The 23,590-nt window shown below is 42.4% G+C and overlaps 1 protein-coding gene across 1 annotated transcript in view; it reads left to right on the top strand.

Moving 5' to 3' along the window:
* Positions 1–14,240: 14,240 nt before the first annotated feature.
* Positions 14,241–23,590, top strand: part of LOC146801732 (uncharacterized) — a 109,377-nt gene continuing 100,027 nt past the window's right edge. Inside the window, exon 1 of the mRNA XM_085621199.1 lies at positions 14,241–14,361. Within this exon, the coding sequence (XP_085477325.1) occupies positions 14,292–14,361 (70 nt within the window). The 5' untranslated portion in view covers positions 14,241–14,291. The remainder of the gene's footprint in view (positions 14,362–23,590) is intronic.

The raw sequence follows: 23,590 nt of genomic DNA, 5'->3' as shown, positions 1-23,590 counted from the left end.
TGCCGTTAATTTTAGGTACTTCAATGGTCACTTTAGACAGGGAATTATGTAATTAATTTATATAAAAATTAAAAAGTAGAGGGGCTAGAACACAGCCTTGTCTAACCCCTCTACCAATGACAATATCCCCAGAAACCTCCGCATCATTGCTTATCCTCATCCGTGCCTTTAAATCCCTCTGCAAATACGTCAAAAAATGGACCAAATCCTCATCCAACCCATAATTTAATGGTATATGATCTTCTCCTCAATTCGGTATTCCTCATGTAACAGTCATGGTTGTGGGTGGTGTATTACCCTCTGTTCTATCTTTCTCATTCGTACTTCAAAATCTCAATGCCATGGAAAAAGGCATACAAATATAGAAAGAACTAAAAAACAATGAGAAATAATGTTATTTCTCCATGTTGCGTCCCCCCCCCCCCCTGCCCCCCCCCCAAGCCTCCCCTGGGGAGGTGTAAGCTTTTGATGCATTCCCAGGTTTACAGCCTGTTGTAAATCAGGAATGCATCTAGTGCCATGGGTGTTACGTGGGAACACCCACCATAACGCCCATGGCACACCTCTCCATCCTAGTGTAAGGCAACGCAGTGACCTGCTCTATGTTGCCTCACTCCATATCTACAATGTCATAAAAAGCCATGCAGGGTGGCTTTACGTGGCCTTGTAGATATGGCTAAGCCCTGTGCGCCATTGGAATGTCACAAAAAGTGACATTCTAGCAGCGCATAGGGATTGAAAATGAGTCCCTCAGTATTTACTGCATCATATGGATTTTAGTGATTTAAACATCAAAATCCACATGTTATTCCCTGTATACTCATAAAAGGTGTTATTTATTACACCTGATAAATTACACACCCTGCGGTATTGTTAGTTATCAGTGGCAATATTTAAGGCCTCAACTCACAATTTAGCCCTTTGTGTTTTACTCCTTGTTTGTTTAGAACCACGGAAATCTGTATAATTTTACTTCAGTCAATGCTGCGGGAGACGAGACAATGTTGTAACATACTGTGACAGAGGGACATGATTGTGTCAAAGTGCAAGTTACGTTCAGATGTGCTCTAATTCCATGGTCACCAGTCTACAGGGGAGTGTTCTGTCTGAGTTTCTGCATTGGGTCGAGGTTATGTCTTGTCCTATCAGGTGCTAGTGCTGGGCCCTTGTTTTTCCAGCAGAAGACGATGCAGAGTGCGGTGATTGGGATTGCAGCACATTTCTTTGTTTTAAGTGTGCTGTATTTGCCCATGCTCTTAGCCGCAGTCTTCCTTTAAGTGCTGCCTCTCTCAAGTCACAGGCTGGCCCAGGACAGGTGAGCACCAGGGATTGTTACTGCTTCAATCAGTGAATATCAAATTGAGTTCAGACACATGGATGGACGTGACATTATAATAGATTTAACAGTAATGGAGACAAGGAAGGAGAAGCACAGGGGAGCAGGCAGAAAGAAGGGGAGACAACAACACTACAACTTAAACCTAAGGAAACACCCTACCAACTAAGGTTATACATGCACGAGGGGGTGAGCCTGCAGAGTCTGCAGGGTGATAGGAGGCCCTGCAGCTCTTCTGGATGCCCCGCAGGAGTAGGGCTATATGCCTCCTGGACATGGATCACTCAACCTGGATGGGCGCTCGAACCTAGCAGTCGATATCGGATAAGAAGCTGGGCTATATAGCACCACATTAAAAGTGGCCCTCATTAACGAACCAGATAGATACAAAAGTGGACCATATTTGCAAATCAGGCACGTTTTAAACTTTTAAAGACCCTTGGTCTGATTCACAAAGATAAACTTACACTTTTGTGTAAGTGTGCTACTTTTTGTTATTGGGAATAGTAAACTTAGACCAAAAGTCTAACTTTACTACTTTTCAGTGTTCACAAAGGCAAACTTAGACCAAAAGGCTAACTTTGCTAATTTTGGGTGTTCACAAAGGTAAACTTAGACCAAAAGTCTAACTTTACTAGTAGTAACTTAACTTTGTGAATACCAAAGAGTAGTAAAATTAGACTTTTGGTCTAAGTTCTCCTTTGTGAATACCGAAAAGTAGTAAACTTACACAAAAGTAAATCAGGTCCATGCTGTATATATATTTTGCAAAGCATGGGGAGTGCATGTATGTGTGTTTGCTACAGGCAATGTTTTTAGTAATATCAGGAAAATTAATTGTAAAAGCAACCCAGTGGCCCATAAAACAGGCCCACAAACTGTAAAAACCCAGCCCACTCACTGCTAAAAACTGTCCCACACACTTATCCGTGACACAACCCCATCAGGCACAGCCTGGTTGCCCGAACTGCTGCATATTTACTTTATTTTGCCAAGTTTCTCTCTTCTCTCCCTATTGGTATTTCTACCATATTTCTTTTTAGGTTGAACCTATAGCAGCAGTGCGCATGCGCTGCTCGCTTTCTGAGGCATGCAGCATTCAGTATGGAGTGGAAGCTCCTCCCACTCTCCGCCCATCTTTTTCAGTGGCTTGTGTCTTAAATGCTGCCTTCCAATTGGTTTAAGGCGTGTTTGTCCCTAATTATGAAGGCCATCTTGTCATTAGTGTCCTTCCATGGTTACTGGCCCCTTTACTTTGAGTGTTGCACAGCACTACTTTCTTCCCGTGGCCCCCCTCCCGCAGTCCGTGCCTTCTCACCCACCCCGATGTTTGTGCCTTGTCGCTCGCCGCACTCCAGTTTGCAAAGCAATAGTTCTTGTGTAAATGCGAGTCCTATTGCAATGCAAATGCTTGTTTTGGTTATGCCCCCTTTTCTTCTCACTGCTGACCTGAAGTCCACATTAGTAAAATGGTTGCAGGACTTCCCTGTACTGTTTCTGCCTCCGGTGAACCCTGTGAAGGCATGGCTGTAGTTGACTGTATAGTCAAGCTCGAAGGCAGCGCTCTGACACACAAAGGGCAGCTGGAACGTGTTCGACCGGACGCCCTCCAGAGAGCAGCAGTCATCGTGAAGCGGCGGCATGCAGAAGGGAAGAGCTGTATCATTGTGAACAGAGCAGGGTGAGCCAGAGATGGCCTCTGGGTCCTGATAGGCATCAATAGTTTTACAGTAAAGCAGTAGCGGCTCGTGGAGGGAGTGCTGCGGGGCAGTGGGGATGGGCGGCGGGCAGGGGAGGGGAGGATGGGTGTAGTAAACTACGGCATACGGCCGAACAGAGTTAAGTAACTAAATAAATAAATAAAAACAAATTATATTGCGCTCGCTGCGTCACAGAGAGTCATGGTTGTGTAATAGAGAGAGGTCTAGGAAAATATGACTATAGTCCAAGACTAACGATGCTGCGTTAAAATATCTGCAACAGAGGGGCAATTGCTAATGCTGACATAATGATACTAGTGTACTTTGGAGATGTTACTTTTTTCTTTTTGTTTGAAAGCCAAATTCAAATATCAAAAAAATTTGTATGGGTGAAAGAGTGCGGATGGGATTGAGAAAGTGAGGCTAGATGATTCTCAAACTGAAGGATGTGGAAAGCAGCCAAAGCGGATTAGGTGAGAGAGGGTGGAAGGAAGTTGTTCAGCAGCCAGAGGAAGAAGGTGACGAGTGAAGGCTTTATGAGCAAGATTGGATTGGTCAGTGAGTTACAGTCTTCTCAACTCTGTTGAATGAATTGCAAATTAATGCAACAAAGTCGTTGCAGATAGAATTATTTTGTCAGGTATAAAATTATTTTTTATTTTAGTCACAAACGTATTTGTTAGTTCAACTCTTCAGAAACTGGTGGCTCTAAAAAATGTTGGATTTGCTCCTACGCTGTGGGTTTACGAGTCTTTGACATCTTCTATAAAACATTTTCGCTATAAATTATAATGGCTCCGGCAGAAAACTAAAGCTCTGTCTAACCAGACATAAAAATCACGAAATTTCAAATAGTTCAAATTCATTATTGGCACTTCTAAGTAGCTGTAGGTTCGAAAGTCCTGGTGTCAGAGTCCACGTGACAGCTTTCTCCTGATTTCATCTCCCTAATCAATTTTTTCCTTTGCTTCTTTGTGTTTGCACTCCTCCTTGTTTTTATCACTCGTATATTAACGCATTTATGAATTACCTGTTTTATTATTTATGATTCTTTGCAATTTATGCTCTTCTGTATTCTTGGAGACCCTATCAGTCTTGCTCATGCTGTATAAAACTGTAAAAATAAATGACATAAAATTCTTACTGACATGGTATATTTCTAGTGCATGGGATCCATATCACAATTCTCCTCACAACTGCATTACATGAGCTATTTTATCGCTCACAGTGGCGCCACAGGTAAGAGCGGTGGGGTGGTTGGGTGGGGAGAGGTGCGGGGGATAGTCGACAATTTATGGCATAGGTAAAAAATGTTTTTTTTTCAAAACAACTTACCTTGCTCTCGCCGTATCGCCGACTCGGCTTAAAGCGTAATATGCTATTTCTTTCACAGAAAGAGCCACCTGCCTCCTTTTGCCAGCGATGCAAGTATTAGCTCAGAGCATTCTAGAATGATACATACATTAGTAATATAGTTTGATAGATACAGAAATTAGACTTTAGAGTAATAACAGTCATGATATTTTTGGTTACCTAAGACTAGTCAAATGATGGTACATAAAGAATTTTGAATACCTCCCCCTCAGTTCACATTGTAACATATAAAGTTACTTTTATAACTATTTGTAACAAGTCTCTGCCTTACAAAGTGCCAGTTTGTTTTGTTTGGCAATAACACTGGAGCAGTGTAGAGAACAATCCTCATAATTGATGTCTTCACTTGTTCTTTGAGTAGGGCTGCAAAACAAACACAAGCTTTGCATAAAAGCATGGAAGCAGGCGTTCAAGAGCAAGTCGCCGATGGCTTCCGGATTCGTAAATTAAAGGAACCAACAGACCTTCCCTTCTCAAGAGCAGCAGCAGTGTCTCTCTTTAGAAGCAAGCACCTGCCTGACTCCTCCTGCTCACCTGTTGGTGATACGTTTTCTAGATATTTTCCAGAACACGGCCTGGTTTTCGACTTTCTAGATCCCCGTGGCACTAAGGGCATTACAATCTACCTACCAGAGACAGAAAGCCAATCGGACCACAACCACCCTGCAATCCACTGACCACTGATTGATATGTGATTCCACAGGGATGATTTTAGAACCCAAACTATCTTTCATTATGGAAAGCCACACTCAAGAGCACTAGAACATTGGGGATATATTTTAAAGTCCCTTCCTAATGCATACAAAGTGAATAGTCACCAACAAAATAATGTTGCAAATAATATTGCAAAATATTTGGGAATATGATAAAGCTTTCTCTATATTAATTTCTCCAACAGCATCCTCATCTCTGTGGCTAACCAAACTAAACTCAGCACCAAGCAAAAGGTGCCTAATTCGAGTTGCAAAGATTGTTCACAACCACGCACCTTTTCTAAACAAAAGAACCATCATTCTGCAAAATAAAAGGATCTGCTATTCTCCTCTGCGTTGGCAAGCAGACCAATAAGCAAAGGCTAAATGTGCTTCCTGGTAGCCTTCAGCAATGGAAGATGATACAATTCTGCATGGTGTCTGTCTCTAATAATCATACTCTGTTCTCAACTTATAAAATGTGTCTGATTAATATTGAACCTAGCAGAAAAGGCTTAGCCACCCTTTCAGGTACTTACATTCTGTGAAACTATACTTGTCTTTGAAACCCTTGTTCATTATTGAAAAAGCTCACTGGAACAGAGGACTGGATTCATAAAAATATATGAATATATTCAAGCAGGCCCCATTATCACAATGCAATGAATAATGATGAGCATTGTATATTTGAAATCTAAATAACCAATACATATATTTCAGGAAAGGAGATACCTGAAAAGAAAAATATATATGATAATAATAACATCCTAAACATATAATAAAATATATGTTTGAGAAATTGTATTGTTGGATGAATATACCCTCAATCCCAAATTTAAAAAAATAGAGGATTTTGATTGTCCCAGGGAACTTTTTTCACTTGGGCCAAACTCTCCTGCAGGAGTCACACGCCTGCAGGAGCAAATGTTCTGATTCACTGCCAGAAACATAAAAGAAATGTTGCTGACAGCTATTACAGGACTCGAGGACTACGTCCCCTATCCTGAACATGTAAAAAAATATATATGGGAGCAGGGTAGGGATGCCCTGACTCCCTGGGCCCCATGGGGGCCCAGAGGGACCTCCCAAGCCCAAAACCAAAAACAGTTCGCAAAACTTGCTGCCATCCCATGGGACTCCCTCGGGATGTAAAAATAAATGGTGGCTGGCCCATTTTGTTTTATTAATGGGACAGGGCATGTGGCCCCCTCCCATAGCCCTTACTGACCCTGGAGAGCCCACCCCAGTGCTTAAATTATTGGATCCATCACAGGCCTCGGGGTGCTGACTCCTGGGGCTAAAATTATTGAATATGGGGAGGGGGCCACGCAGTCTCCCTCACTGAGCCATCACAGGCCTCAGGGAGCCCGTCCTTGGGTCGAAATTATTGAATACAGGTAGGGCATTCCGTGCCCTCCCTTCCCTTTTTCACTGGAGATTAATTTATAGCCCTCCATATTTATCTACATTGTGCAAGAATACCCCATGAGTCGTGGTCTATGCGTTTCAATCCCTAATTCCTTTACGGGTTCTCCTCAGGACAAGGGCTGGGTAATTTCTTGAAGAGCAAGGAAAAGATTGTTGTGTTGGAGATTTCACTGCTTCTTTAGTTTAGGAAGAGTGTAAATCCTTTTACCTCAAGGTGGAACCCAAATGTCTTGTTTGCGAGGCTTGGTTCATTAAAGGTTCCTTTGTAGAAACAGCAAAAGAGCAGAACGATCCTCTTTGTGGCCTTTTATGACTTGTATCATTCTTTCTTAAATAGAGATGAGGACATAAAAACATGGCCATGTTTTGAGGTCCTGATTTGAATGAGCCCTGGCAGTGATACACAGATTTAGTATCAGAAAAATTCAAACAAGTCACAAATGACGAATTTAGGTGCTCATTACGATGGCCTAGGGACCGCCACCGCTGGCCCTGCGGTGGCGGAACCTCCCCCATCTGCATGCCTATTTTTCCCTGCCACATCAGGATGGCAGGGGGAATCATTCTGCAAGCGTGGCGGGCGCAAAGCCCGCCCACCAAGCTTCCGCCACAGGCAATCGTAATGATTGCCTGCCGGAGCAGATAAGGCCAGGGATATGTTATGTTATGTTATGTTATGCTAATTGCCATTTGTAGAGCGCGTTATCACCTACAGGTCTCTAAGCGCTGTCAGAGAGATCCCAGCCCTCACTTGCATGTGAGGGAGTGTAGATGGTTAAATTACGTCCCAAGCCTCAGAAAAAAGTACTTTTTTCACTTTTTTCCTAAACGGGCGAAGGGCGTGTTCCTTGCGTACATTTTCCGGAAAGTTGTTCCAAATGTGGGTAATGGATGTAGAGAAAGCTCTTCCTCCTTTCGAGGACAAGTTGAATCGGGGACAGGCCAGTAGGCTGGCATCAGAGGATCGGAGCACCCTGCTAGGAGTATATCTGGCTAGGCGGTCTTTAATGTAGCTAGGGGCTTGGCCATAGATGGCCTTGTGTGCGATGCAGAGGCCCTTAAACTTCATTCTCTGTCTTATCGGGAGCCAATGTAACTGTCTAAGGAGGGGTGTCGCAAGGGCTAGCCTCGGCACTCTAAAGATTAGTCTAGCAGCCTCATTCATAATAACCTGTAGCCTGGCTAATAGGTTACCCGGGAGGCCGATGTATAGGGAGTTACCGTCGTCGAGGCGAGACAGTATCAGAGCTGACACTGCCATCCTTAATTTATTGAAGGTGAGAAGGGGGGCCAGTTTACGCAACTGTCTCAGCATGCCTATACACATTCCCACTACTGCTGAGACCGGCTGAATCATAGAGAGCTTGGCATCGATTTTGATGCCAAGGCTTTTTACAGCCACTGCCGGCTCCGGGTATGTGCCAAGTTCTTGTGGCCAAAAGAGTTCCTTCCAGGGGTTAGAGTCTGAGGTGACAGCCAGTACTTCAGTTTTATCGGGATTAATTTTGAGGGAGTTGGCCGTCATCCAGTTAACAGTAAATTTCAAGATGTTTTGAAATCTTGTATGGGCGGTCGGGGCATTATCTATTTGAATAATGATTTGAGTGTCATCAGCATAATTGTAGATTTGACACTCCATGTGGTTCAGTGCCGCTATCAGGGGTTGGAGGTAGGCGTTGAAGAGGAGAGGTGACAGCGCCGAACCCTGCGGTACCCCGCACAAGAGTAATCCTGGGTCGGATATATGGTCAGTCAGCTGTATTCTTTAGGAGCGATCTTTGAGAAAGGAAGTTAGCCATGCAAGGGCCGTGCCCTGAATGCCCAGTTCTCAAATCCGCGACATTAGTTGATCATGATTGACCGTATCAAATGCAGCAGATAGGTCTAGCAAGACCAGGGCACATGGCTTTTTCTTGCCGGCCCTTATTCTGAGTTCGTCTAAAACAGACAGCATCACCAGATATGGGGGCGGTGCCTCGAAGGCATCTCCCGCCCGATCACAATGCTGGCGTCAGTCAGCCTTTCCATGGCGGTGGAACCGCCATGGAAAGGCTGGTGGAGGCTGTATTCTGGGGAACCCTTGTGGGCCTCCTCAGTGTGGGGGGGCAGTTGTGGATTGGGGTACCCATGGTACCCCCTACATTTCCATGGACAAGGTGGCAGGCACCGCGCGGTGCCTGCCATGTTGTGCATGGAAATTCACAACATGGCCATTTAACTTTGCGGCAGGTGCTGCTGCCTGCAGCACCCACTGCAATGTTAAATTGCTGGATGCGACCGCCACGGTGGCGGACGCATTGTGATCAGGGGTGCGGGACTGTCGCATTACAGGCGGGCGGTCCTGATCCTACTATCATGGCAGACAAACTCAAGTCTGCCCGCCATTGTAATCGGTCCCTTAGTGCTTTGAAGCTGCCAGCTATAATTCATCTCTATTTAAGAAAGAATGATACAAGTCATAAAAGGTCAATATGGAGGACTAAAAATTCATTTTCAGTGAAAAAGAAAAACAATCCCATCAAGTCCATATTAGATAGCTTGGAGCCCCATACTGTATACCAAGAGCGTCTGTTGTCAATTTATCGCTCTGGCTCCCCAACTGTAGGACTGGTTGAACATTGAATTGCACATGTTTTTCTTGTTTTATTTGTTTATGCTTTAAGATTTGTTTGTCACTATGAAGACAAAGGTTTTTTTTTAATTTGTACATTTCATAATAGAAAGTTTAAATTTCTCTCTTGCTTGAAAAGATATTGAAGATTAAAAAGTGATACCAGCATTTGTTAAAAATATCCGGAGGTCATGTTTATTGAGTAAAAATGACCTTCACAAAGAAGTAAAATTGTTAAAATGACGCAGCCACCTATTGTTGTTTCGTGTATATATTTACAGAGGTCCAAGGTGTAAAGGGCCCAACCCACCTATGATGACACAACTTTTAGAAAGTTGGCATTATGCTGCCCTTAACCCTTTTTGCCGGCAGCCTGTCTTGGGACAAATGACTGGGTGTAGCTGACAGTTAGAATTTGTGAATTCTTTCCAAACAGTACACAATAGAGGGATTAACTGGCCAATTTGGAGCCATGGTAATAGAGTCAGGAAATTCCATGCACTTCAAAGAACCTTTCTAGAAACTTCTCCCACCTTCCATAAGAAGGGCACCGCCACTAGCATATAAAAGTAAGACCTTCAGACCCACTCTTCAGTTCACTACTGGACCTGTGGAAGGACTTGCTGAGGACTACCTGCTGCTTGACCTGGTGTGCACTCAGCCAGATTGTGTTCAAGATTGTGAAAACAAACTTCCTCATGATATTTCTGGACTATGCAACTCTGTGGACTCTGATATGTTAGGTTCTGAAGCCACAAAATTGCGCATTTTCTCATTTTACTGTTTAGCGTCACCAGCATAATTGCCATTTCCTATAGTTTGGATCTGATACCCCATTTGTATTCAGACTGACCTGAGTGTCAATAACTTCTTCTTCTTTTGAGAAAGGGTATGACAAGAAAGAGGAATCTACAAAATTCAAAAAAGGTGGAATTTGAAAAAGAAGACCAGCTGGGAGAGTGCTCTTCTTCCTGCTCTAAAAGGATTGAGGGAACTGGAGGCAGGCAAGATTGGACAGTGGGATTTATTTAGTATATTTTTATGCAGGAGGGGGTTATCTGGTGTAACATTGACATGTAAAGCACATGTTGAAACATTTGAGGCATTTAAGAACTGAATACCAGGTGTTTGTTGTGACCCAACTCACTGCTATTCATTTGATCAACTTCAAGAGTATGAAAGGCTGAGTGGACCAACCAGTATTCAAACCTATGACTCTGAATTCTGGAATTTTTCACATTAGCTCACTAACTCAGTGGAGAAGGCACAGGCTCTAAAGAAGCATTGGAAAGAGAAAGAGAGAGAGAGAGAGAGAGAGAGAGAGAGAGAGAGAGAGAGAGAGAGAGCGAGAGAGAGAGAAGTTGAGCGGAATAGAGGAAGATGATGTAGACAGTGCTTAGACAGTGCTTTTTAAGTCAATGCTGATGCTGAGAATGTGCGTTGGGGTAATACGGTTAGAAGGAAGGGGACTTTAGAGTCTAAAGTATAAGCTGAGGGGGTGAAAATATATTATGAGAAAAAGTAGGAAAACATAGGGGTATTGTTGAGGTGGATTTATAAGTACGTGGACAAGCATGTTGTTCTGGAACTTAGAAGGGGCCTCAACACTATGAAGCAGGTAATCAGAAAGAGTTACATTAGTGAGAGGTAAATTATGTAGGAAGAGAAAGGGAGAGGTAATGAGAGAGTTGATGTAGATGAAGATATGCAGAAGTGTGAGGTAAAAAGGTTGGCGAAGGGAGGAGAGAAAGGGTGTTATAGGCTGAAAGGGAAAAGAAGAGATGAGATAATGAGGGACCCTTGTTGTGACTAGTAAAGAGGTTTAGAAGATACATGCATATAAGTGATAACATGAGTTTGTAAGGTTACACAAAATAAGAAGTGAAATCAAAGGTGAAAGTTATTTAAGGAGGAAAGTCTCTAGAAACGTAAGGAGTCAGGTTGGAGGAGTATAGTGGGGGAGGAGGAGTTGTGAGGAAAAGACAGAAGTAAGATTAGTGGAAATATAGCTGTTGAGGGGCAGACGGAACATTTGGAGTGCATGAAAGAGGGACAATAGTAAGATAAGGAAAGATGAAGAGAGCAGAAGAGGTATAAAGACGTAGAGGAAGAACATATGATTGTGTGACGAGGAGGGTAGATTGAGATGGGGGATAAAAGGGAAAAGAAGGGAAGGACAGGATAATGTGAGAAGCAAGGCTTCACACTGAAGTGGGTAATGAGCACTAGGAGGAAAGAGAGAAATATAAGAGAAGCAAAAGCAGCTTAGCTTGAAAGTGAAAGTAGGTGATGGTACTAGCTGAGAAAGAAGAGGATGTGGGGCATATAAATAGAGACAGGAATAGGATCAGGGAAGGGAGGGATGAGCGGAGTATTATTGTAAGCATGTAATTGAGATTTAAAAGGTAACCCGGAGGCCATGTGGATGAAACCACTGAGAAGATAAAGCTTTCAAAATCCACCAAGACATTAAAAAAATTACAAGCCTGATTTCTGTTCACAAAAAGTGGTTCAAAATTGTGCACCGCATTTTTGAGAAGAGACAGGAATGTTTTGAACTGACCTATATATTGAAAGGTTGGTTGACAAAATTCTAAACCATAGTGGGCCACAATCCGAACTACCTCATCAATTTTCATGAGGTAGGTCATGGATTGCTACTCACTCTAATTCGATTCCATTAAAGGGATGGTGGCCTGCTGGGGTCAGCAGACCACCATTTCTATGATGACATTTTCATGAACTAAACATGGATTCATTTAAAAAGAAACGTTTTTATTTGACAATTTGTTTGAGAGTTAGGCTGTGGTACCTTGGGCCAAATACTGCATTAGGAGGAAGGGCAACAAGGTAACAGGGTGGTTATTCTGAACATTGTAAATCTAATAGTTTGTCACTGTATATGTATTTTGATTCACCAGTCACCATGTAATTAATTTGTTGTTTTTATGTTTAAAATAATTATAATTTTGTATTATTGATAAAATATGTTTTATTTTTGTTTCTTAGTAATTTCTGTAGTCAAGGTTATGATATCTGCTTCCAATAATATCTCTGTTGGGAAGAATATAATTTTTCAATGTCCTGAAGACATAGGATTTTTGGCCACCGAAAAGCATCGACGAACAACAAGTGGCATAATCCATTTCTGCTAAACAATTATACATGACTGATCATTTCAACATTACACTGTGACACAAAATTATGGATATGCACAATTTTAATAGCTCATTGTATGAGCTTGTTTTTAACATTTCTTCCTATTATGTATATTGTTTATTTTTATGTGATTGTGTAAAACTGAAAAAAATAAATATTAAATGATCTTTTTCATGAGTAAATCTTTAATACGTTTTTGTTTTTTTTAAGAATAAGATTTGTTTGTTTTCACAGTGGTGTCTGAATATATCTTCCTGCAGGTAGGAATTAAATAAATGAATGAGTAAAGTGATGATTGTCCTAGGATTTTAGTTGACTAATTCCATTCTCCTAAGGGAAAATCACTTTAAACTTGGTCCCAGAGAATACCACTCCAGTCAACCATGCCACATCCTAACATGCTGTTAACTTCCAGCAAGAATGCACATGATTCAAGATCTCTCTGAAAATCATGATCTCATGAAAGCTGGTGGCCATCTTGGGCATCATTTCCTATATGAATAACATCTGAGTGTGGCACAATGCTTTGCCTACTGAATCTTGATAATGAGAAGAGTCTTACTTGCACCAAGGAGCACCAGGACTGAATCTTGATAATGAGAAGATCCTTACTTGCACCAAGGAGTGCCAGGAAGTTTCCCGCCGTCATTGTAAGCAGGCCCTAATTCACTGATGTAACATAATTCTTGTGAATTCCTGTGTGTTTTGAAACCACTGCTTTTTGAGATGCCAAAGATGTGATATATTTTATTATCATTTATAATAGATGTACTATTTAAATGCAGTAGATATGATTAGGGTAAACTAAGATTCTGATTTTAACCTAGATGTTGAATGTTCTAGCCAACAATAGGAGATGGATGGAATTTCAAAAATATATGCCGACTTTTTCTTATAAATGTTACTGAAAATATAAAATAAGCTATATCTCTATTAATGTAAGACATGTATGAGTATATGATTAGGCAACTGTAATTTGTGCCACTGCCAACATTTCATCTGGGTGGCAACTTCTTAAAGCTCTGAGAACATTTATATAAATCTTAGACAAACACAAAATGAACAAATAATGTTTTTGCAGCTGCAGAGTATGTGTTATTTTATGTTGTCTTTTGTGGTATAATGAACACAATTCTGAAAGAAAAGATATCACTTCTGCCAAAACCTCAACTGTGTAGCAATGCTATCTCCAATGCATTAGGTAAAAAATATGTGAGCCTGTCACTTCTGTAGATATTGTATCTTATTTTCTAATATGTGAATTGGATATCTTGGAGTCAGTAGCTTGAGCTGCTCAAAGGTTTACATTATGCTAGGAAGTGGTTGACAAATTTTGCTCATGTTGCCAATGCCAGCTAAGCATGGTTGAATATCTTCTTGGATGAGCAGGTGTGTGTGTGTAAGTCACATGAACCCAAAGCAGTGTATAAATATACAAAGATAGATTTTTACTAATTGATAATATGGATAGTGTTACACTGTCCTTTCAGCATGAACCTCGGTGTGCGAACTAGTGACAAATCAACCATGAATAAACTTCCTGAAATTGAATATTTCACAACACTAATATTTGGAATTCCTTATTTACAGTCTGAATCTTTTGAGCTGTCAAGACGGTGCAATTTTTTCAAATATTATAATGCACACTATAAACATATGCTTTGACACATGATGCAGTGGGTAGTATTTTGGACACTCACTGCCAAATTTAATGAACTCCCTTCGGAGATTAACATGACTTAAGGAAAAGGATATGTTCCTTGTCAACTTAATCTTTTTATCCATTGGTAAGCAAATGTAGGTCAATTAAAAAGAAAATCTAATTTTTGTGCCAAGGCACGAAAGGTGATGTTTATCTTGATTAGAGATGTGGAAACCTGTCTGGCAACAAACAGGGCAGTGGGTATAAAACCAATCCTTGGCCGTCTGTCAGTGAGGGATCACAGTCAGCCTACAGAACATATCTTCAGGAGGTAGCAGGGGCAAGCAAGATGTTCTTCCTCGTGATAACCCTAACTTTTGGACTAGTCAGTGCAACTTCAGAGCTCCAGACTAACCAGTGTAAGTACATTACCTTTAACATGCAATTTACTTGTTAGGTTAGGTAGGATTTATTGAGTATAACAACTTAAATACAAGTTCAGTGTTTCAATAAACTAACACAAAATGAAGTAGACTCGGATTTAGGTATCAAAGTGTTGGAGAAATTAGCTCACCCAATAGGAGTACCCCCTAACACCATAGTCACTTTCCATCTTAAATCTAGGGTCACTTTCAGCAGATAAAATATCAAAAAGTTAGAAAATGTTGAATTCAGTATTAACATTGAAATGTTTTGAAAAACACAGATGAACTAGTGAAGTTCAGACCAAGCGTATAATGTATATTAATATAGATATTATGGGTGTGACTGACAAACATTTTAGTACACCTGTGTTTCATGTAAACTTTAGGAGTAAGCTCTTTTCCAGGATAAGTTTGGAACACACCCACATTTGTTGATGGCAGTAAAATAATTTTTATATAGGGAAAACGTTATTCTTATAGAGAACAAAGATATATCTGAAAATAAAGGATTGCCCTCATTTATACTTGCTGGATTTGTGAACCGATATACATTCTGCATTTGAGTACTTCAGAAGGTCTATAACTGACAACGATTTTTTGGACAGCTTCAAGGGTTCTTTGTCAATCTCTCAAAGTTGAAACTTTACTGCAAATGCTAGAGAAAGCCCACTGGAGTATATTTCCACCCAGTTCACAGAAATTTTGGGAATCCAACCAAATATGAAGATTGGATTAGAAGTTAAAGAATGAAACACCTGTGGTGAAGGTAAAGCATGTATTATTAAACAGAGAAAAGTAAACTGAAACTGAAATTGCACAAACCAAACATATCTGGTGCATGAGATGGCAAAGAATCCTTAGAAGAAAAAAGGCACCACAAAAGAAGTTGCACTCCCAAATGTCACAAACCAGTTGAAGGTGGAATTGCCACCCATTCTGAAGTAATCACCTAGGGGATTCTAATTAAACGACTCTTAGTTCAAAGATTGAAGCCACATTCATTTTTTTGTTGATCAGAAATGAATACATTTCTAAAGCATAAATTCATCCGGGAATTTTGCAATACCTATTCTTGCACTCTATTGAAAAGATTGTCAAGCATTTGTCTCACTTTTTTAATTATTTTAAAGGAATGAATTGAGCTCTGGATGTAAAGTGCTTGGATTAAACAAGACATAGACACAGTTAATTTTAGCTAATAGATTTCTCTGCAACTTTGCCAGTTTGCCATAGTGACCATTGTGAAATATTTTGGGGGGCTAGTCACAAAGGCATTTTAGGATTATGTGCAGTACTTTGCATGCAGTACTCTTTTATGAAATCCTACGTACACTATGGGCCTTATCATGACTTTGGCAGTGTGGCAGCGGGCCGCCATGCCACACTGCCAAAGCCATATTGTGACCACCCACATGATTCCGACAGGAATCCAGGTTGGATGGTCATGCAGCGGCTGGCCCACGGCAGTGCACTGCTAAGGTTCATATGTGAGCCTTAGCAAGGCACTGCAATGGGAACCTCATGGCGTATTCCTGCAGGGCATGGACAGTCAAGTCCATGCCTTGCAGGAACTGGGGGTTGCATTCAGCTAGGGGGACACACATGTGCACCCCTGAATGCATCCCCTTGTCCAGAGGCACAAGGGGCCCTATAGGTCTGCCTTTGTTTCCTCACCGCCACACTTTTCATGGCGGGCTCACTGCCATAAAAACTGTTGCAGTGAGGAAACTCCTAATATGCCTGGTGGTGCCGCAGCGGCACAGTCAGAATATTAGGGGCCTCATACCGCTTCAAGACCAACAGGGATCGTGGATTCCTGGCAGCAGCAGTGGTCCCATGGCAGTCCAACCACCCAACTTGTTATAGGGTGTTTGTACTACTGGTGCGTCCACCATAGGTTTGGCGGTGCATCAGACCACCAAACTCAAAAATAAAGACCTATGTGTACTATTACATCTTACATGACTTTGTGAATCAAAACTAAATCGTCCATCTCCCTATTAGTAATATGCAAAGAGGGCACAGTATATAATTATTTCCTGGATGTTCCCATTGTAATCCTATTTTTGATATTTAGATGCCAATTAACAAAGGCATTCAAGAGTAATCTTGGAGTACTCTACACACTTTTGTGAACCTGCCCCGAAAATCCAAAACATTATCAATGACAGTTTTGGGCAATCACCTATCCTAAACTTCTCATGCATCCATATCATGAAGAACCAGATAAAACACATTGGCCCTGCGTTCAAAACAATAGATGATCTCACCCTCAAATGTACTCTGGAGTCTTGAATGCGATTTACCTGCAATTTCCTTCCATAGTTCTCCTCCAGCCTTTTCAACTAGTACCAGTTTGTTGATAAGGGCTCCTGTAGGTACCAAATGATTCCTATCACTGGTGGGGTCCCGCAGGGCTACATACGGTCTCCTGTCATCTTCAACCTCTACATGAGGCCACTTGGTGCTCAACTCACAGATAACAGTTCCAAGATTCACCAGTATGCTGATAACACACAACTCTATTTCAAAGTCTCCTCTGCTTCAGACATCCATCTCCTCAAACTCTACCTGACCCATCCAAGACAGAATTCCTGTTATTTGCCATGAAGAAACAATACAATTTTGTCTCAATTACATGACATTTGATGGCTACTATTGATTGACATGTCCACTGGAGTAGGCATGACAGAATGTGCAAACACTTCTTTCATCTCAATGGGTATTCCTTTTTGTGGAAAAACCTCTTCCCTTGTACCCACATGAAATCTTCTGTTTTCTAGTCCCAAACTGAAACAACATGTACTACTGCATTTCCAGGCAAGGAAATACATTACAAACTGTTTGTGACTTCACACAAATGTACAGTGAGTTTGCAGGTATTCACCACGGTTTACATCACAGCTCTCTATGGAGCGCATCATCCCCATTTTTATCACTGCGGATAATCTGTCAATTATCAAAATTTGGAAGATTAATCAACACGTGTAAATGTCTACAATCTTGTCCTGATGCTGCCAAAGAGGATCAGCAAATTCTGTCTACAAATCAGTTCTTACTCTAGTAAGTGCCATTTGCATTTGTTTGCATTGGCCAAAGAGATTTTATGACAATACTGTAAGACTACACATTTATAATTAAATCCTGCAAAAAAACAGATGATCTATTCACCCTGAAAGTATCCAGCTGTCACTTTTATACATGCTGAATATTCAGGGACAGATATGTACTGACTCCTGTTTACACATTACCAACCTTTTATAATTTGTATGACTGAGTTCATACTAGAATCTTGCAATCGTTCTATTAGAGTCTTGCTTTTGTGTTTGTCTTGGTTTCAATTTTTCAATTTGCAGAAAATGTATATGCTAAATAATCACTTTTTTATGTAGTCATTTTATATTACACTTTTTCTGTACTTAGGAACTTCTACTCGAAGGCATTATCTTAACTTTACACAATCGTACTCAATTTACTGACCTAAGGTTTGAGAGGTTATGATTTGATCTTTGGATTAGGAGACCACAGAAAGGTAAAAAAAGGGAAGGGCATTACCTCAAGGTGACATCTTGCCAGTCTGTCTTGGATATACGTCATCAACAATTCACAAGAGTGAGGTAGATTTGTGTAACTTTTTTACTATGATTTAGAAAACTGTAATCCACAAAGAAGCAATCAACAATTCAAAAAAGTGGGATATTCTTAAAACTCTGTAGTGCACCTAAAACAGCTGACAGGTGTCTCAGTGAGCTAAAGAGTCCTTGCTGACAAAACTTTGGTTGTTAAGGTATGAATTCTTAAACCTGGCACATGTGATTTAGGACCATAGTGAGAGTGTAGCTGACAGGCTACCCTATTACAAATGTGGTGGATGTTCCGTCTCCTGCATTCCAAGTGCATTATAACCCACGGCATTTGTAATACAGCAAACAAGATACTCATCAAGTTTTAACAGAGTATCCCAGCTACCAAACTCTAAATAAGGCCTACCGTTTTTCTGTATTGTGTTCTACGGTTAGTATACTGAATCCAAATAAATTTGTAAATGTTAACAGATGTTATTTCCACTGCTAAAAAATGGCAGGAGTGTGACATTAAGCACTACAGAAAAGGGATTCATTACTAAAATAGCCAGAAAATACATTTGAGTATCTAAAATATTTGGCAATAGTTAATCTTACATAACTTATTCACTTTCTAAAACAGTTAATAACTGATATGTTTATGACTTTTTTTGCATTGCTAATCAAGGCTATGAATGTAAATATGTGTGTTGAAGGTATAAAACTAGTGTGTTCCTCCAAGGTCCAGGGCTGCTGGATGTGGCCATATTTTTATGATATTCACATAAGATAAACTAACAAGCAAAACACCTAATTTATATACTTAATGGTTTTCTTAAGAACGTGCATCAACACCTCCTCGGTGGAATATCCGTTGTCCTACAGAAATTATTGTGCAACATGACAGGTTGTCTGTGATAAGGTCCCAGGGTTACTATTATTCATTACATATTATTAGTAAGCTTTCCTTCAGCTCTAGTCACAATAATAACCTTCATATGCCCATAAAGGTCAGTGACTTGAACACAACATTCACTAGATTAAAAAAAGGATAGATCATGTTTTTCATTTAAAAAAATGTACTTGGTTGTATAGGTGGCTCTGGGAATTTGTGACTCCAAGAGATAACTTTAATACTTTGTAAAATACCTTTGCTTATTAAAGTGCATTATTTAAACATTCCACATTACACAACACAGCAGCATGGTAAATTTGACTGGATCTGTTTATTGTGACTAGACAAGTCACAAAGGTCTGACACAATACAAAATAGAGCAGTTCAAGATCATGTTACACCTTACAAATAACTTACATCAGTAGTCAATATCAGACAGGCATTTTTTAAGTTATTATTTTTTTTATCTGGAGGACTGAAACCATGTTTATTTAGTGAAACTTCCAAATAATAGAACATTGGGAAAGCTGAGAATATCAATGAAGATTGCAAAAGCTAGAAAACGCTTTTGACATACTTGGATGCATGGCTGCAACAAAGGTTATGGGACCTCACTGCTACGAATGTTGAGTTTTTTGTCTACGGTCATGGAACTGGAATTATTCAATTCTATTGCTCTAATGTTTTACCCAAGTATATGGATGTTCACATGCAACATCATTCCCTGCATAATTTGCATCTAGCTCAGATGAATCAAAACTTACTAAAAGAAATCATTACACATAGGGGTTGATTCCAATCCTGTATTTTTTTTTTTGTAAAACTCGCATCCGTAATTTTTCCAGTACGAATCGTACAAGTCCGGTCCCACCCGTGAAGTACGATTCGCACGGGAAAAATACATACGGATCGGCACGATCCGTACGAATTCGATCGGGAAAAGTTGTACGAGACGGACCCGGACACTTTTCCGTACTAAGACTAGAAATACAGTCCGACCGTACAAGTACGATCCGGACCGGCTTTCCGATCTAGGATTCATATGGAAAACGTTCCATACACGGGGAATGACTTTACCCGCTACAAAGCAAACTTTGTACGACTCGTATCCCGGGAAAAGTAGTTCCCGGGGTGCGAGTCGTACAGGCCCCCCATGCATATGTACGCACCTCACAACAACATCGCATATGTACACACCTTACAACAACATCATCGTGTATGTACGGTGCGTACCCCAACATCACAACATCATCGCGTATGTACGGTGCGTACCCCAACATCGCGTATGTATGCACCTCACAACAACATCATCGCGTATGTACGGTGCATACCCCAATATTGCGTATGTATGCACCCCACAACATCATTCCGTATGTACGGTGCGTACCCAACATCACGTATGTACGCACCCCACAACAACATCATCGCGTATGTATGGTGCGTACACCAACATCGCGTATGTACGCACCTCACAACAACATCATCGCATATGTACGGTGCGTACCCCAACATCGTGTATGTACGCATCCCACAACAACATCATCGCGTATGTACGGTGCGTACTCCAACATCGCGTATGTACGCACCCCACAACAACATCATCACATATGTACGCACCTCACAACAACATCATCGCGTATGTACGGTGCGTACCCCAACATCGCGTATGTACGCACCTCACAACAACATCATCGCGTATGTACGGTGCGTACCCCGACATCGCGTATGTACGCACCTCACAACAACATCATCGCGTATGTACGGTGCGTACCCCAACATCACGTATGTATGCACCTCACAACAACATAATCGCGTGTGTACGGTGTGTACCCCAACATCATGTATGTACGCACCCCACAACAACATCATCACGTATGTACGCACCGAACAGCAACATCATCGCGTATGTACGGTGCGTACCCCAACATCGTGTATGTACGCACCCCACAACAACAACATCACATATGTACGCACCTCACAACAACATTATCGCGTATGTACGGTGTGTACCCCAACATCGCGTATGTACGCACCTCACAACAACATTGCGTATGTACGCACCGTACATAGGCAATGTATAACAGCACAAGGAGGGTCTATTCGACTCGCACAACACCACAAAACACGTCTGCAGTGCACAAAACATGGAAATGACTGACCTGGCCACATCCAAACAGGCAAACAGAGGGGCAAACTCACAACCACCCCTTATAACACACCCACCAAAAATTCAAACTGAGGCCCACCCACAAATGGACCAATAAAAAGGGCCCACACACACAAACCATGAGCCTTTGCAACAGACTCACTGCAGCTAGAGAGCACACACCAACAGCTACACCCATCCACCTTAACATATACACCTTCACACAACCTCCTTCACATATACCCCCTTTTCACATTCAGACCCACAACTTCACATTCACACCCACACACCCACAACCATCCACACCCTCACCCCACACCATGCCCACAGACAAGAATCCAAAGTTCACAAGGGAGGAGCTGGAGATCCTTGTCAATGAAGTCATCAGAGTTGAGCCACAGCTGTTTGGAACATTGGTCAGACAGACCAGCATAGCCTAAAAATCACGCTTGTGGCAGAGGATCGTCGATAGGGTGAATGCTGTTGCACCCATCAGAAGTGCCAGGACTGAATGCCAAGCCAGGTGGTACGATCTGCAGAGGGCGGCCAAGCGAAAATGAATGACGACTACGCCCAGAGCAACATCACTGGAGGGTGTGGGCCCCGCAGACCAGTACATTTCCATCCCTGACAGGAGAAGGTGATGGCCCTGCTTCCGCCGGTGGGAGTACATGGACTTCAAGGACTTCCGGAGCCTGGTGAGTACACAAACAACTTATGTAACATGGGGTTAATGGCATCCACACCCCAACTACACAAAATGCACGCAACTACCCCCAAGCCCTCACCAGCCAGATCCACAGTCAAAAACAACTCTAATGCCAATAACATGTGTATGCCCCATTGAGAAAGCAAGGCCATGCTATGTCCCATGCTGCACGAAGCACCAACCCAAGAATGGATGTCCCGTAGGCTGGGAGGGTGTGTGTCACAAAACGCATTGTTGAACTCCAAATCAGACACAATTGCCCTCATCCCATATGGCCCAGGTACATACCCATGCACCATGCGCAATAAACAGGGATTAGGAAAGTACTGACAAGATAGATGACACTTGGCCCGGGTGTAGGCAGCACAAGGCACTCCTGTGACCAGTGCAAACACAAACACCAAGACAACAAGGTCAGATATCTAGGACAGGAACTCAAACTCACTGTCATGGCAGCATGCTCCATAGGGGGACAGCTACATCACCTGGGAGCCCCAGTGCCAAATCACACTACACCCACCAGCAGGCCCTGTCACACACACCCCTTACACAAGCAGACACCCCCGGGACAGGCAATGGATTGACCCACTGTCACAATGGACCTGTAACACAACAACACCAATACATAGCTGAAGAAGCATCCAAGCCAAAAATCTACATGTCAAAGACTCAGGAAAACATATCAATCTGTCCCCCGCAACATACCCATCCACAAGTGAACATTGAGGAGAATGCTAGGCACATACAACTACCTGGAGGAACAGTGCCAACTTGAATGTGTATGAAACATGGATGTTGCATGAAACAGCATTAACATTGTCTGTCTCTCACACACAGGGCAACGTGATGATTCTCCCCCCAACAATGGGGGTGAACAATCACAGTGCCAGGCTCGGGAGGAACATGATCCCACCGGCGGCGACGCCTCTCAACACTCCGCGGATGACCCCGACCAACCTGGACCCTCTTTTGTCCAAGCCCCTGCAGCACCTGGTTCAGGAACATCTGTGCTAAACACCACCCCCATTCCTGCTACATCCCAGGAGACACCGAGGAGCCATGCCTGCAGTGAACACCTGAGCCAGTCTGACCAGGAGGGACAAGGTGCACCGGGCACCAGGAGGAGGCAGACAACACTGCCACTGCCATCCCTCAGGGGTCCCGTAGACCCGATGTCCCCACAACGGCAGCCCAGGCTCATGTGGGTAGGGGTGGTGGGAGTGGAGGCAGGCGGAGGCGAGAACCTGACCAGCCAGCTGAAGGGACTGGTATGTCACACATAGACAACATCATGGACGCATACCGGCGTGACACCAGGGAGTTCAGCCAGGTAGTGGTGACCCTCACAGAGATGAAGAACCAGCAGGCTGAGCAACACGCCAGTCAACAAGAACACCAAGGACGGATGGAGGCAAGACTGACTGAGCTCCTGGCGGTGCACAGGGACATAAGCCATTCACTCCGTCGGATCGCCGACAACATGGGCAGGAGGAGGATTCGTCCGACAGAGCGTCCCAAGCATCGTCAAGGCCTGCATCTGAGGGTCCCCGGAGGAAGGTGGGTCATCCACGGAAAAGACCGTGAGAGGAAGCGGACCATCCACATCTCCCAGGTCACTTGGCGTGGCACCTGGCCTCCATGTGCGACAGCATCACCTCATTGACTGACATCATCTGCCACATGGACTTGCTGGTCACAGTCTGACCAATGATGCCAAACACTATGGCCTGGACTCTGATGACTTCAAATACCAAGGATACCATCTCCCCCTGTGAACTTTGGATTCTATGGTCCCTGTATTGCACCTTTTTCTGTGCACAAATCACGCCCCAGACCTATAATATAAAAATGTATAATTGTAATTTTATGTTGCAGTCATTTAGCATGAGTCCACAACATACGTGTGGGGA

This window comes from Triturus cristatus, chromosome 8 (genome assembly GCF_964204655.1).
Source record: "Triturus cristatus chromosome 8, aTriCri1.1, whole genome shotgun sequence".
Lineage (NCBI taxonomy): Eukaryota > Metazoa > Chordata > Amphibia > Caudata > Salamandridae > Triturus > Triturus cristatus.
The sequence above is the reverse complement of the archived record's forward strand: the minus strand, read 5'-3'. Positions and strand labels throughout refer to the sequence as shown.